This window comes from Nymphaea colorata, chromosome 2 (genome assembly GCF_008831285.2).
Source record: "Nymphaea colorata isolate Beijing-Zhang1983 chromosome 2, ASM883128v2, whole genome shotgun sequence".
In the NCBI taxonomy this organism is placed as follows: domain Eukaryota; kingdom Viridiplantae; phylum Streptophyta; class Magnoliopsida; order Nymphaeales; family Nymphaeaceae; genus Nymphaea; species Nymphaea colorata.
Window position 1 is genome coordinate 11,299,890 of NC_045139.1, and position 17,447 is coordinate 11,317,336.

General features: G+C 34.1%; 1 protein-coding gene across 1 annotated transcript; it reads right to left on the bottom strand.

The window, feature by feature from the left end:
* Window positions 1-8,631: 8,631 nt before the first annotated feature.
* LOC116248802 (auxin efflux carrier component 5-like) lies at window positions 8,632-12,178 on the bottom strand. Its single transcript, XM_031621780.1, has 5 exons — window positions 11,458-12,178; window positions 10,594-10,679; window positions 10,077-10,234; window positions 8,924-9,000; window positions 8,632-8,812 (listed from the first exon to the last, which is right to left on the bottom strand). Exons 1-5 carry the CDS (start codon window positions 12,159-12,161, stop codon window positions 8,740-8,742), a joined length of 1,098 nt encoding a protein of 365 aa, XP_031477640.1. The 5' UTR covers window positions 12,162-12,178; the 3' UTR covers window positions 8,632-8,739.
* Window positions 12,179-17,447: the final 5,269 nt, after the last annotated feature.

A 17,447-nucleotide genomic window follows, 5' to 3' on the forward strand; every position in this document is an offset into this window, starting at 1 on the left:
CTTCTGTAACGAACAATATTGGCTTCTATGATAATAAATATTTTTTGTAAACTAATTGCGCTCTCTCTCTCTTATTTGCCTATGATAATGAATCCATTGCTTGTGTGTGCGCCCGCGACAGGCCTGGGCATCGGCCGGGCCCGACACTTGACTCTCTCTCTCTCTCTCTCTCTATATATATATATATATTGTGTGTGCGTGTGTGCGCAACAGGCCGGGGCATCGGCCCAGCGCGATGCTTGAGCTCAGGCCCAGCTCGGTTAAAATAAAAAATATTTTTTTATAAAATATATTTTAATAATAATATATATATTATTATTAAATAAAATAATATAAAAAATAAATGGAGCCAAATCGAGCCGGTCGGGCCGGGTATCCGAGCTTGATGTTCATGCTTAGTGTGCAAGGATGTTCATTGCAAGGATAAACTGTTGCTAGAGGCTTAAAATCGTGCCCAAAGATTTCTAGAAGCAAGGGGTCTAGCAACGGTTTGTACTATCTATAGGTAAGGTTTTGAACTTTTGCTACACGTTTTTATCAACGGGCTTTTCAAGTTTTTTGCAGCGGTTTAGGCCGTCAGAACCGATTTTCTTGTAGTGCTACTCCAATTCAAACTGTTACTGTACCTAATGTCATGTTGCATTTGTTGTTGGGCACCAGGGGTAAGCATCGGGCTGGACCAGGCCAGCCCGATTCAAAGTCGGACCCGGGCTGATGAATTCAAGCCCATGCTTTATCTGGGAGGTATCTGATTCAATTAATAGATAACCATATCAGATAATGACGTGAAGAATTAAAAACACAGTATGGTTTTGTATTTAATTTGTACATTTGGATATGAATTTCTCAAATTATATCTGATCCCTCAGATGTGGTGATAGCTACGTTTGATCATATGAACTTAATTCGTTTAGAGAGAAAATTCTTTTACCACACAAACACACGGTTGTTGTACGAGTTCAACTCACTCCGGCAGAATATCCCAATCTTGAATGCAGTTTCAGGCAAAACTGACAATAAAAATGCGATCCGGATATCTGAAAACCTTAAAAATTATTTGTGAGATAGATTGGATTTTGTCAGCCAAAAGTGTTCAAATAGTGACTTCTATATAGAATTCTTACTGAATAAGACATTACCAAAACGACATGGAGATCATCACATCCTTAGCTACTCTTGTGAAATCCACAACTCATAGCTACTTCGCCACTGTTTTTGGTGGCAGAATGCATCTTTTCTTATGTAAAATAACCATCCATTCTTGGTATCACTCACATTTTTTCAAAAATACTGTATTCGGATTTAATCCTAAACCCAAAACAAATTTGCAACTATTCGATCTAAAATGAATTTTAAACCCAAGTTTAGATCCAAATCAAGCATTTCAAACTCAAAATCCAAAATCGAGTTCAAAACGACAAAGTCTGGTACCATGAGTGCCGCTCAGGTGCACAAACCTTCCTTTCATGCCTCGTCCTCTCATCACTAGAACACGTCGGTGGCTAATTAAACCGAATCTGGATTCAAAACGAGGCGGAGTCACTCAAGACAGAATCGGCCGCCCATTTATAACAAAACCTATTTCTATACATTTTTTTTTAAAAATGTTTTATGCTTTCTATATAAACAACCATTTTTAAATTTTACTTGATTTTGGAATCAGAAGCCTATGTGAATCCATCAAATCTGTTATACAAGGGTCAAGTGACTACCTACACGAAAAGATGCATGTCATTCATCAGCAGACGTTTAAGGTTTGAGTCATGTTCCAAAGCATAAACCGGAATTTCATGACTGCATGAAAGCTGGCGCTCTAACTTGTGATATATTAGTGGTAGTGTATGCTTTTCTTGCGTCTTTCCATTTGGTGGGACATATTAACTGAAATAATTCAACAATATGCAATTCATTGTCCTTTATGTATAGGCCAAAGGGCAATGATTTTTAACGAGACAACTTTCTCAGAAGCTGCTCATATTCTTGCTTCAAAAGATGAACTCTTGAAGTATATATGCCGAATATTATGGTGTAACATACACAAGAAACCTTCTCGTAAACTAGGCAAAGAAGCAGCAGCAGCCGGCAAAATAAAATATTTGAAATGAAATGCTTTGGATTTAGTTGGAAGTCGGGTCGGATCTCAAATTGGAATATATTCCCCAAATCCAGGCGCCATCCAATCTTGTGTGTACGCTTAGACCATGAGAACAGGGGCTTGAACTTGGAAACTCTACACCAAGGTGAACGACCAAGTCTCTCAACTTAAAAAGGTCCACCCCAAATAAATTTAATTAAAAAAGAGAAAAAAAAACCTATAGTTTAAAAATGCTAAACACATATTTCTAAGCCAAAATTACTTTTCTTGGTGTAAGGAAAAGATGATGCATGATCAATTTTGTAATTCTTTGTGCCACTTTTTTTGCATTCTTCATTCTTGGAGACGCGCTCACGGCTCATGAGAATCATTCTCTTTGCAACCATGTGAAAGAACTGTTGTCCAAACACTTGATAGAGAAGAGAGAGATTTTTTTTTTTTTTTTTGAAGAGACAGAGTAACCTATGTTTGTGACAGATGACTTGTAGTCTTGTGGCTGTTGCCATCTGTTATGAATTTTTAATATAAACATTATTTCCTGTAGGGAGAATTGCCAGCTTACCAATGTTTGTGTCCTAGTTGCAAATATCTTTTATGGGTTTTAAACGGCAAGTTTTTTCTCTACATGCTTGCTCGAGAAAATTTCTCTACTTCAAAAAAGATTAAAAAGAAAAATCCTTCAGATAAAATGCAAAAAATGTAAAAGTAAAAAAGCAGTAATAGAAAATATGGAAATACACAAATGCAAAAAAAAAGCATTTTTCCTTTTTTGGGAGTTTTTTGTTTTGTAGTCTTTTTTCAAAACACGGGTCTTTTGCAGTTTTATTCGGTTTATATTTTTTTTTAAGTATAAAAGAATTTAAAACAATTTCTTTTAAACTTGTTTTTTTATACTAGTATGGTTTATATTTCTTACCAAGCTTTTCATATTCCTAAACAGCTGTCGCACTTATGTGGTACTACTGGTGCTTCTTCGATAGAGCACACGTCCGGTACGGTTAGTTGAATCATGACAAACAATAGCCTCACTAGTAACAAATTGTTACTGTCCAATGAAACTGCTTGCAGATTCATAAACCCCTATAACATACTGAATCTACTTCAAATTTTTTAAGACCCATAATATAATGCTCTATGCATCTATGCCAAATTTTTAGGCCAAACCACTGGAAGAAAATAATCTGTGTATCAAACGGCCCCTAAAGGTATTAATCAACCTTATAAAAAGCATATCTATTTGTTTGCATGTGCCGTTAATACCACGTTTCTCACGTGAGTTTTTTTTTTTTTGTTTTGTTGGAAGATATTTTTAATTTTTGGTAAGGCTGTTTTTCTCATTCTCTAAAAAATAATTTTTTCACTCTCTTTATTTTGTTTCATATGGGGGTTCATCTTTCTTTCTCCATTTTCTGATTAAAGGGCATTTTCATCTTTTTCTTCCTTATTTAGGTAAAGTGTATAATTTTAATAAACTAATTACATAAGGATTATCTTTCCCGTAAAAAACTGTCAAATAAGGTTTGAAGTAGAATTCCACAAGCCTGATAGTGAGAAAATATTGGGCAAAATGTAATTTAGTGATGGAGGGTAACAGTGCAAAAGATTAATCCAGCCTTTTTTTTTCATCTCTTCTTAACACAAGTTCTTTTTTTTTTCATCTATTCTTAACACAAGTTCACTACTTTAACCTTTTATTTGATGATCTTTAAGAAATTAAGTATGACTTATAAAAAAAGGGTCTCTTTTTTTGAATTCATGGGAAAAAAATGAACCCCCAAACCAAGATTTTCCTATATATTTTACAAACACATCTACTGTATAATTGGATTGTCAAACAATTTTCAGGAAATTAAGAATGGCGTGCCAAGAACCTCCCCCCTCCATTTTTATGAAAAAAACCACTATTTAGAGGGCGGTTTTGGCATTTTTGGGTGGGCAATTGCCCTGCCCACACCCCAAAGGGGTATTTGCAGGGCTAGTGGCCAATCCCATTTAGTCAAAACCTATTTTTTAGAAAGAAATTTGAAAATAATTCAAAATTCTTTGAAATTCAAAAAATTTAAATTTTGAGTTTTGGCTCCAAAACTCTCTATAAATACCCCCACAATCTTCTCTCTTGGGTATGAGCTACCTCTTGAAAAAATTAGAGTGCATTCCCACTTGAAGACTTATAGTTTTTCCTTAGCTCTTTTCATCCATTTTCCTCTTCCTCTTCCTCTTTTCATTTCTTTCTTTTTCTCCAACTTAGAAGCTTTATCAAGCTACAACTTTCTTGGAGGCATCAACTTCATTACCTTGGAGCTTCACTCAGGGAGATCTAGGATCATTCCAAGCAATGTTATTCATTTTTGCTAAAATCATTCTCATTCATTCATTTCCTTTTTTTTCCCCTTCTTCATCTACCGATGGCTATGTAAGATTGCTCTCCAATCTTTCTTTTGGAGTCAGAAACTATTCTTGAGTGCACCGAGAGCATGAGAAAGTAAAATATAATTTCATTTTAGAAGATAAACTTGTTTTTCTCTTCTTTTAAATGTTGCTTTGCTTGGAGATATTGTTCATGCATAGTTGATTGATGTTCTTCATTTATATATGAATGCACGGTGAGAATGAGAGTGTAGTTTGAGGGATCTCTTTATTCTTATGTTCATTTTTGAGGTTGAGATTTGTCCAACCCATGAAAAATCTTCACGAATTTGTATATGTTAAAGTGCATCTTCATGTCATTTTTACGTTTAGTTTATTTCTTAATCACCCAATTAGGAACCCCAATGAGTGCTTCATCATTTCTTGTTTTTGATTTTCTTCCATACCTAATGGTGGGAGAAATCAATTTTCTTGTAATAGTTGTGGTTTTTATATACACATAAAAAAATTTAGAATCATATTTTATAAAAGATTTTAAAAATTAAATACCCTTAACGTGGCTTTGGATACTTAGCTTAAACTCTTACATGAGTTCAAGCTCCCCTCCGGCCTACATCAAATTTGAAGTCGGTTATTTTAAACATTTTCTTGATTTCTAATATCATGAAGACACACACACACACACAGAGATATATATATATATATATATATATGTGTGTGTGTGTGTGTGTGTGTGTGTGTGTGTGTGTGTGTGCACATGATGATTCTTTTATCCATCTCTCTTTATGTTTTCACATTTTATTTTACAAATTTTTATATACATACGAATGCATATATACATGTGTTTTATTCTTTCTTTCTCTAAAACCTTTTGTTTATCTCTTCAAGATAAATGTCTTCTCCTATAAATTTCTTTTATATATATATATATATATCCCTTTTTCTTTTTTTTTTCTATTTAAGTTAAGATTTCATTTTGAAAAACTTATGCAAATATGTATACATACATATAGAGAATATATATCTCATCCTATTTCAAAATCTTCCAATTAGTGATCTTTGAAGTCTCTTTCTTTCTTTTTATAAGAATATTTCTCTTCCATTCCTTTAAACATTTTCTCATGATCTTTTCTTTACCGGTTTCATCAAGACTAAAACTCAAGTAATGGCCCAATATTGGATTCATGCTTGATGGTATACAATCCCAATCTATTTTCAAAAACTTTTTTTCTTATATACAATAGTTATCAAAACAAAAATATTATATGCATGTTGTGGTAGGAATGCTTCTAGATGAATATTATGGTAGAAATGAATGATTTTCCTTTCCAATCATATAACATCAGTGCATTCATACATCCATAATCACTTAATATCACTTATGATCACAAGTACATCTTCAAAAAGAATTTAAGCAAGATGAGATGAAACTCTAATTATGTAGTAACTGAATTAGAGCAAAATCTCAAACCTACTTAAAATCTTAAGAAAACACTAAAGTGACTTCAAAATAATTTTCTAAGCTTTTCAATTCTATGAAAGCATTTTTTTTATGAGGTGTTGTACTCATTATAAATGATATTTTGAGTTCTGTCTCACTAGTTGAGATATGGAGTTGATTTTGTCAATGTTGATAATTGAGGAAAAATGATGATAGAAGCATGTCAATTAATAGTCACTGACTAAAATACTTTATTTTTTTTATTTTATTTTTATGGGCTAAATCAATGGTTAAGATCATTTTTAATGGGTCAAACACTTAAGAGTCTGCACCTACTTGATTCAATTTTCTTTTTTTTATTAGTATATTTGACTTTCATACTTTCTTCATAATAATTGTTAAATCAGGTGACCCATATTATTTTTCATTAAAAAGATATTATTTAATGATTTTTTTATTTCATTGAGTTAATTTAAATAATTTGTGTCACATCCATAAAAAATGTTCAATGATATATGAGAGACCTCTTACCTTTATTACAATAGTTTTTTATTTTTACATAAAATTGTATAATTACTCCAATAATATATAAAATAGTTTATTAAATCAAACAATTTGTCGTTTTCCTAATAAGTTAAAGACTTTTGTTTTCAAGTTCGTGAATTATGTGTTATATTAAATACCTAAGACTTTTGAATGAATTATATGATTATATAAAATAATTTATTTGATTGATTAAATAAGTAAATTGATAATTTGATAGATTTTTTTAATGAGTTTAGCAGTTTTTTGATATTGCACATATTTATTTGAGACAGTGAAGATGCTTTCAACTTAAAATAAATATCATAATGCGTTTGAGATTTCTATTTATTATAAAACATATTTTTATGTGATTTCTATATTTTTTTCATAAGTTTTCTATATGATTTGTATATTTTTTTCATAAGTTATTCATTATGACATTTCATACTTTTTTCATATCAATTGTGCATATTGAACATTGATTTGATTATTTTTAAATAATAACATATTTTCATAGAGTAAACTATTATTTGAAGATAATCACTTATTAAATCAAGTGACCTATATTATTTATCATTTAAAAAAGACTTATTTAATCATTTTTTCTAATTTCATTGAGTTAATTAAAAGACTTTTGCTTTATATCCGTAAAAAAAGTATTTCAATCATGTCAAACCTTCATTCTTTCGCATTCTCACTACCTTTTTGGGTTAGATCTCTTAGCTTTATTGCAATAAATGTTCTTTTACATAAATTTGTATTATTTAATCAAATCATATAATTGATTAAATCAAAAAATTTATTGTTTTTTTTACTAGTTAAAGGTTTTTGTTTTTAAATTTTTGAATTATGTATTTTATATCAAATACCTAAGACTTTTGGACATATTTTATGATTATACAAAATAATTTACTTGATTAATTAAATAAATAATTGACAATTTAATAAATAAAACTTTTTTTATGGGTTCACTAGCTGTTTCATATTAAATATATTTATTTGCGGTTAATTTTCATATTTCTAAAAACACTCATTTTATTGGAATTTCTTGATACAAGTTTTTTATTATTTTTAATTAAATAAATACATTATTTAAAATATCTTGTTTAGTTGATGCCTTAACTATAATAGTTTGCTTGTTTATACAAAAAACGTTTAATTAAATATAATATGAATTATTAATTAATTTGCTTTATGTGATATAGTTTTAAATACTTTAAGTTAAATGATGTATATGGTAACTATTTGACTACTATTATATGTAACTTTATGGAAACCATTACCTCTTAATGAGATTATACTTTCATATACAATTCATATTCTTATTTGGTTGGAACTTTAAGTTGGTGCGTTTGGTTAGTCCTTTTACCCAACCATTCATAGGTCTCAACTTCAAAACGTGGGGACACCAACTCAAGGTTCGGATGCGGATTTCAGTACCTGCATTTCAGATTCGAATATCAACTCATGGCTTGGATTCGGAAATCAAGCTGTAATTCAGATTCAACTATCAACTTAGGATTCATATATAAGGTTAAGTATCCGATCAGATATTTACTTAAAACCGAATCAGAATCTGTATCCGACTGGATAAGATGGTTGAGTATCCGACGGATATTTACTTAAAACCGAGTACGAATCCGATCGGATGTTATTTTTTAAATTCGAATCCGATCTAATTTTCTTATTTGGATGTTAAATTGCTTACCGTAAAAGTAAAATATATTGTTCCGAACTAAGCTCCAAATTCCCTAAACTTAAGAAAATCTCTCTCTCTCTCTCTCTCTCTCTCTCTCTCTCTCTCTCTCTCTCTCTCCGGTCCTCTTTCTTTTTCTCTTCCCACTTTTCACTCTGCTTAAAAATCATCAAGACCAAACCCACCACCTAAATCTATATTGTGAAACACATACTTTGGCTTTTATTTTTAGTTTTCCTCAAGGCCAAATGCCAAGGAAGTACACTAGATCTTGATTGCAATCATAGTTTTGAGAACTAGTCTTTTTTGTTTGGTTGACACCCAAATCATCAAGAACGAAGAATCAAACATACTGTAAGGTTGGGGAGGTATACAAAAATAGTCCTATTATTACTCTTTCAAGAGATCTCAAGTTAATTTGAATTTCCTCTCTACATTCGTTCAAGGAAAAAGAAAAAGAAAACAGAATCAGCAAGCTATTTTCATACTGAAAAAAAGGAAGAATATTCTTATGCAAAACACATGGAGAAGAGATCAGTTGATTCTTGGAGGGCCAAACTGATCTAACTTTAGCTGATCAATGTGCCCTGGACGTTAATGAAGATCACGCATGCGTCAGTTCAGGAGCTCAAGAACCACATAATAGGCGATCAATACAGGCAATGAGATAAGCGTCCCCAAGATGACCCTGTACAAAAGAAACCAAGCAGATTACATGATATATACGAGTGGTTACCACATGCAGATCATCTCAGATGATGGTGAAAGCAATATAAATTAAGGGAGAGGAGAGACTCACGCTGTGCTGATCACCTCAGGGTGCACCTCATACTCCTTCGCATAGACGAAGGAAGCGATTGCCTGTGGCAGTGCTGCCTGTAACCGCATGCATGCTTAATGATCAATTCTCACTTGCTTCTAATAATAATAACAATAATGTGCACTTAGATTGCTGGGCCGAAAGATATGTGGACGGCATTTGCCCACACAGACACATAAAAATACTTATCTTTATATTAACAACTCGGGTAATTTTTCTCATTTACATATTGATCATTGCATGCCCTTTAGTCAAAAATAATTTTTTTTTTGTTCTGCTCCTGCTTGAATGCAATATACAGGCTGAATATTTCAATGATTATATCAATATATTGCTCCTAAACTAACTAATTTTAGATTCAACATAAACATCTAAATCTGATTAATAACTGATGAAGTTAAGAAAACAGGGTCCTGTTACTCTATCTATCCGCTGATAGATGTCTGATTCAAGATAGACACCCCAAATCAATTACCTGAAGAATTAATAACACAGAACTCAAGTAGTTCAACGCAGTACTCCGACTGATAGAATATCTCACTCGTGGATCTTTGACAAGCTAACAGATAAATGCGATCTGGAAATTCAAAACCTTTGAAGACTGTTTGTCATACTGATAAGATCGATTTTGTCAACTGAAAAGTTCAAATATTGACTTCTATATAAAGTTTTAATGATATAAAGATGTGCGTACCAAAAAAACATGGATTCACATCCTTGTAGTTATATACTGATCTTGCTAAATATATTGTATGCTGCGCTTCGTATGGTCAGGTAAATTGCTTGGACATTTTCTCCTTCTCTACTGCCATCTGAGATGCCAAAAACCCTTTCTCCTTCTCCCTGCCTTAGGGTTTATAGTTGCATTGAGATTTGGGTGAGTTTATGGTTAATCCCTTGAACTTGACAGTAGCATCTGCTACCTTTTGCAGCTTATATATAAGAGGAGTGCCTATGAGAATTGAACTGATGACCATACTATTACCAGCCTGCCAGCCCGACTAACTATGCTATGTTCATTGAGGCTGGTTGCATATACTCAAGCAGACAAACTTGTGTATGCATGAGAGAGAGAGAGAGAGAGAGAGAGAGAGAGAGAGTGTAAGATAATCAATGGAAGAATGCCTCCGACCTGAATGATGGCTATATTAAGGACAGTGCCACGCAGACCAACAGCAATGGAAGCAGCGGCCATGGCCGCGGGCCCAGCAATGAATCTCAACACAATGCCTAACAACACCAACTTGGGTCCGCATGCGAACAACTTCTCCTGCGATGCCATGAAAAGCCCTGCAGAATATGGCAATCAGCTTGTTACCAAAAGCACCGTAATCAGCCAGAGCATCTTTGGGATATAACTATTTCTACCGACAAATTTATGATATTTGTAGTTCAACATTAGTTAAAAAAATTGTAACCATACTTAGTTTTATAAGTGAATTTTCTGTTTACCTTCAGGCACCAAAACCAAACCTATATCCTAAGAGGATAAAAATTAAAATCCAGAAAACTAATGCTGACACCCCTTGAGGAGCTTGCGTAGATCTTGGTGAGGCAATAGCTGGGTGATCAGGACTCAGGTTCAATTAAAAAACTAAAAATCAAGCAAGCAGACATAAATTAGAAAACCAAAGAGGAGATAGACTTACCTATACTAAACATCGCCATTCCTCCACCACCTTTGGACATTATGAGCACAGATCCTCTGATCAAGCTCGGCATACCAAAGTGCCACCTGCAGTTTTTTTTTTTGAAGCCACCAAACGGATATTGTACCAGTTACTTCCACTATCAAATATCATCAGATGCTCCTCAATAATTATGTTTAGAGAAATTTCCACTTCCTCCCTCAAATTTAGGCTTCATTTTTTTTTAAGAAAATTTGAGCTTTCATTTTTGCTGACAAACAGCAAAACAAAAATGACAACTTGACTGTTTTTTAAAATATTGACAGCTGAATCAGGACATCAAAGAACATGCAATTGCTGGGATTGTGCGCAAATGGCAAAACAAGATCAAGTATAATGACTGGGTACGGTTTCATGGTTATAATAAAGTCGTGTTTGTTTCACTATTGATTTCAGATATGTGGTGCCATGAATTTAAGGTCGGAAAGGTTCAGTCTGACCTTAAATTCATGGGTTTTGACATGTAGCATGGATTTAAAATCTATGTTATAAGTTAAGGATCTCTCAAAACACACATTTTTTACGCAACCTTCAATTAAAGATTTAATGCTACCAACTACAACCTAACATTTTTTTATCCAACCTTCAATTAAAGATTTAATGCTACCAAATACAACCTAACTTTTTTTTGGGTGATTAACAAAGAGTTAACAACCTACTACCTGAAAAAAAAGGGCCTCAATGCACCCCTACATTCTCTTATCCTGAAGTCCTAAACAGCATCCAAAATGCCATAGGAGTATAGGATCATCATGCCGACCAGTTATGCTAATAACTTTAGAACTTGTCAAATATGCAAAAGAGAATTAAAGGAGGCTAATTTACCTAGTAGAAACCAAAGCCCAAATGAGACCAGCGATGCTAGCACAAGTATTAGGGTTCACCACAATCTTGAGCCACACCACCTTCATTACTTCCTTCAGCGACGGCTTCTGATCAGTACCTGCACTACTCGACCTTCCTCTCTCTTGATCTCCTTCTGCAGACTCCTCATGCTCAATTGGCACAACATGGTCATCCATATTGCTAGAATCAGTGATTGAGACCAAGCTGTTCCTTGCCTTCCGCACCTCCAGCACAATCACCACCACTGTGAACCACACCATGGCTTGCAGCAGGAAAGACTGAATCGCTAAATCTTGGCCCACTTTCCCATACATAGCGTTCAGCAATGGCACGCCTACGACCAATGTATTTGAGAGTGTCGAGAGAGAAAAGCCGGTTATAGTCCATAGATAGCTCCCCTTGCTGCAGAACTTAGCCCACAGAAGCAACGCCGCCGCGGCGATGGCCTTGGACACGGCGTCGGCGGCGAGGAAGCGGCGGTTCAGATGGAAAGGGTCGACGCCTGAAATGAAGTCGAAGGTGAAGAAGGGTATGACGATGAACGCGACGAGCTTGTTGATGCCCTGGCACTGGTCGGAGCTAAAGAACTTCCACCACCTCACGGAGCCATAGCCTAGAACGACAGGAACATACAAAGGGAAGGTGGCGGAAACAACGTTGTAGAGCTCTCTAGATCCTATCATCTTTCCCTTGTTTTTGTTTCTTCTTTCTTTGGAGCTCGAAATCAATCGATTCTATGCTTTCTCTTTTATAAGGGCAGAGATTTTCTTTTTTTAGTCATGTTACTGATGACAAATGTATTGCTCTGTGTCTCTCTCTCTACGTAATTAATATTTGAAAACAGCCAGTTTAATAGATGGGCACGCAATATAAGGCAGTGTCTATATTGATAAGATCTGAACAAATTAATTGTGTAAGGAAAGAACAACAAAAACTATTTATTTATCCGTTGAAAAAGAATATTAACAATTAAAAAATATATAAATGATGCTTTCGATTTTTTTTTTTTAAATTTCTGGTGAAGAGACCCACCATCCTTTGCAAAAGCTCCCACGTGATCTATTTTTCAATTCAAATGACTCGAGTTTATGTATTATAATTAGTTGTCATCACTTTCCTTGAGAAAGTTACTTAATAGGAATAGACCTTTTCATAATTAATAATTCAATAATGAGACATGGCCTTTAATACTTCGAAAATTATAATTACGGATTATATTCTGAAAGCTTCAACCTCAGACGGATCACATCGCTTGCTTGGAAAATAATTGATTATGTTTTCGAATACTCTCTTTCGGAGTTATATATTCACTAGAAAACAAAGAAGCTTAGAAATGCAATCTCGACCAGATTTAGGTGGGGATAATAAAATGGCGCCATGCCTATGTTTCCCAATTCTTTAGAAAACTGAAGACTGAAAAACACAAAATTCCATTTATAAAATAAGAAATAAATTTAATATCATTTAGCCAGTGAAAATAAATTTTTTTATGCTTACTTATCCAATAAAGCAAAGTGGAACAATTTTTCATTGGTGAGACTACCATTAGCTGCAAATTTAAGTATGGGTCTCACTTTTACTAACAATAACCAAACATCGACCCTCATTTGGGAAACATACACTTTTACCTCTTCCAAGCTCAACCAACGCGAGCTCTTATTCGATATTAGTGAAAAAGTTAGGTCACTAAATGAAATTTCCTTAAACACAGATCTAAGGAAGTTTTGGCCGACTAAATAAGAAAAGAAAGGCCCGGACCGCGATTTGTGCGTTAATCTCATGAAGCAGGCGCTGCGAAAGCTCCGCTCCACCTAGTAGGTGCTATATATATATATATATATATATATATATATATATATATATATATATATATATATATATATATGTTGGCGGTACGGTAGCCTACATCTTAATAAAAGAGAAAATAATAGATGCATACTTACCAGAAGTACGTCGTGAAAATAAAAAACAGTGGACGGAGACCGTGTTTCTTTTATTCAATGTTCATCGTTCTGGACGCTCATCTCGGTTGACATCCACGTCACAGATATGCGTGCTTGAATGCCGGGAACGCCCGTCCCACGTAGGAGTGTTCCGTTCCACGCGTTCATTTCACACAATTAAATAGTAATAAAAATAATAGATTAACAATAAAATTTGACAATAATATTTTAGAATGTTTTAGGTAAGAAGGAAGGGTGTTTCATCGTGCCACTCAACAAGAAAGCCAAAGCTTCTATCCAATTTCCTCAATCTCCAAATAGGCTTGCTTTGGATCCAAATTAGAAAAAAATTTAGAAAAGTACAAAGGTGACCTTCTTAGCTGCTAAGGTAAGTTAATATATAACCCAAAAAAAATGAAAAATAATATAAGAATGATGAAAAAGAAAAGTAAAATAATTATATATATATATATATATAATTCTTTTATATATATGAGAATGATGGAGGATCTAGCAAGATCTTGGGAGGAATTTATAAGGAGAAAGAAAAGGAAGTTCATGTGCTTGAGAAGAAGTAGAAAAAGAAGGAGGAGGTAACAATTCAGGAGGAAAAAAAATTGGGAGGGACTTGGAGAGTTCATGCCATGAGAAGAAGAATATGGAGAAGGAAATAACTAACCCAAAAAATAACACCATTACAGATCTTACTTTCTTTCTGATACCAAGGAGGAGGAGGAGGAGGAGAAAATACCATAATTTACGAGCGATTCAGGAAATTTGGACGGCTCCACAACCCTGGCCGGCTTCTTCAATTTCCCATCGCTTCCCGGGAAATTCAATCCTTAAACTGTCTCTTCTTGCTCCTCCGACCGAATCATGGTTTTTTCCGGCGATCAAATAACGGAAAAATCGGTCACCTTTTTGAGCCCTTCCAGGCGGCCGCTGCATCGAATCGGAAAGGTGCTGATTCGATTCGAATAGGCGGCCAATTTTAGCAACACCAGTTTCTAGGTACCGTCCTTTATGTTTAATTCACTATTTTTAGAATAGGTTGAAAAAATCTGGTTTACCTCACCAGCTGCGTCATTGCCTCAATAAATCAATAAAGATAAAAAAAATCTGTGGTTCATGTGAAATGAGGGAAAAAAAACTTATAATAAGATGATAAGACATGGATGGATTGGTCGACTGTTTGCAAGTTGAAGATGTATGTACCTGAAAAAGAGCTCCAAAAAGTCATAAACTTTTTATAAAGGGGGTTGAATTAAAGTTTCTAAATTTTGACTAGATCGAAATATTATTTTTAAAAATTTTAATATAGAACAAGTGAAATTTTTTAAAATTTACATGTATTTTTTTTTAAATTTTTTTTGAGGTGGGGTAAGGGCACCTCTGGGGTCACTAATGCATAAGTTGAAACATATTAAGGGCGGCATTACAAGTCCCCAGAAATAAACTTACAAAACACTAAAGAGAGATGAATGAAAGATGAAAATTCGGTTCTCTTGTAGGGCCGAAATATCATTTTTTAATATTGTAATATAGAATAAGTGAACTTTTCTAAAATTTACATGTAATTTTTTTTTGAATTGGGGCAATACCTTGGCTTTGCTAATGCATAAGTTGAAACATATTGGGGGCAGCAATACAAGTCCCCATAAATAAACTTTTTTTGCTCTAAAGAGAGATGAGGGAAAGATGGAAATTCGGCTTCCTTGTAGCGCAGTCAGCCTTTTTTGTTAACACATAATATTTACCCTCTATTCGTACGAAGTTTGGGCCTTCGTTATCCTGAATTTGCTTTACTTTTCTGAAATTTGATTTGTCAGATTTGATTTTGTTTTCCCATTGGCAATTCTTTGCGAATCTCATTGCTAATGTTACTAATGTAAGATTTTTCAAAATTTTTGCCTGAACTCTCCCGCTTTAAATATCACTTCTCCCATCCACGTTGTTCCAGTTCAAATGTGACTTTTTTCAGTTATAAAATTTTGGTGCCCGGGTTTTAAACAATAGATTTCTAAGGTTCATTTATTTACGTGAGATACGTTTGTTTGACTAAAATAACAGATAAAGTAGTTGCTGACTTACATATGTTGGGCACTTTGCAGCTACCTTACCTTGACTTGCTAAGGTCTTATTGTAAGTGTGGCGTTTGATCGTTTGAAAAGTCAAAGAAGCGGTGCACCTTTGAATCCCTTCAAGTGCTTACCTCCTTAGTTGTAAGAGTCTATAGCAGTATGACACCTATCCAATCTAGATAGAAGTTTTACATTGGAGATTAGGTCATCTTTCTATTTTTAAGAACTTGAGACTTACAACTCTATGATTAAGTTAAAGAATTGTAGTTGTGATGTTTGCTTTCTCTCAAAACAGTCACGCTTGCTGTTCGAAATGTCTGAGATTAGTTCATTAAGGTCTTTTGAGTCGATTCATTAAGGTCTTTTGAGTTGTTACATTGTGACATATGGGGTCCTTAATCTCAAGTATCTTTAATGGGTGCATATTATTTTTTGAGCATTGTGGATGATTTTACTAGAGCAACGTGGATTTGTCTTACGAGGTACAAACAAAAGGAATTGTTGATTTTTTTTTTTTTTACTTGTTGAAAATCAATTTAATGTCAAAATCCAAAGAACAGAACAGAGAATGATACTGATTTTTTTTCGCAAGAGATGACTATTTTTTTTCAAACACATGATGTAGTTCATGAGCATCGTTGTGTGAAAACACCACAACAAAATAGTGTCATTGAAAGAAAACACCAGCACCCATTGTGTGCAGCATGAACATTGCGTTTCAAGCTAATCTTTCCCTTAAATTCTAGAGTGAATGTGTTTTAACAGTTGCCTATAGGACATCCTCACAAATACTTCAAGGTAAATCACTATATGAAAAAATATAAAATAAAAAGCTTAATTTTGTGAAAGAGCACATGAATGTGTATTTCTAGGGTACCCATATGGCCAAAAGACATATAGAGTGAATGACCTTGAGACACAAAAATTGTTTACCAGCTGTGATGTCGAATTTTGTGAAAATGTATTTCATTTTAAAAATAAAGAAAGTGTACCAGCCAACACAGTCTTGCCTTTGCCAATTACAGGTGATGCAATGAATAGCAACAAAGTTCATAGAGAAGCACATAATGGACCATCTTCTCAAATAAAAAACGTTCTCTTCACAAATGAGATCACAAGTTACGGTCCACTAGGTATTAAAACACAAACCACTACTTAACCAACTGAAAACTTATCTCAACCTCTACCATTTAGTACATTAGGAAACAATGATCAAAGCATTGAATTGAGGAGATCACTTTGCAAACCCAAGCCCTCAGTGCTGCTAAGGGACTTTTATTGTGGTGTTGTCGTGCCTGGAATCAATGTTCCACCACAGCATGGTTACAAAAGAGGCATCTAGTATCCTCTAATTAATTGTGTTTTATTTAGTCGTTTTTCTCATTCTCATCAATACTTTCTTTCTTCTAGCTGTCTCCAAACAAACCAAACCTCTCACCTATAATGAGGCGGTGCAGTTTAGTCATTGGCATAATGCTATGGCGGCAGAATTGGAGGCTCTTGACAACAATGAGACATGAGAGTTGGTGTCACTTTCTCATGGACAACAACCAATAAGTTGCAAGTGAGTGTTTATAACCAAATACAAATTTGATGGAACTACAGGGAGACACAAATCCTGACTAGTCGCAAAGGAATACACACAAATTGAAGGGCTTGACTATGATGAAACTTTTGTTTTAGTATTAAAACTTGTTACTGTTAGATGTCTCCTCACGTTGGCCATGAAATTTAATTGTCAATTACATCAAATGGATGTTCAAAATGCGTTTTTCCATAAGAATTTCCAAGAAGAGATTTACGAGAGCCTCCCACCAGGATATAGAAGAAAGGTGGAGACTTGACTATAACGGCTTAGAAAATCTCTATATGCGCTAAAGCAAGCCCCTAGATGTTGATTTTCAAAATTTTCAAATGCACTCAAAGATTATGGCTTTGAACAATC

Excerpts from the sequence above, each read along its gene's own strand:
- LOC116248802 (XM_031621780.1), bottom strand. The coding sequence starts at position 12,161 with ATGATAGGATCTAGAGAGCTCTACAACGTTGTTTCCGCCACCTTCCCT. Across the intron at positions 10,235-10,593 it reads AATGGCGATGTTTAGTATAG|GGCTTTTCATGGCATCGCAG; the intron begins GTAAGTCTATCT and ends CATATTCTGCAG. Across the intron at positions 8,813-8,923 it reads CCTGAGGTGATCAGCACAGC|GGTCATCTTGGGGACGCTTA; the intron begins GTGAGTCTCTCC and ends TCTTTTGTACAG.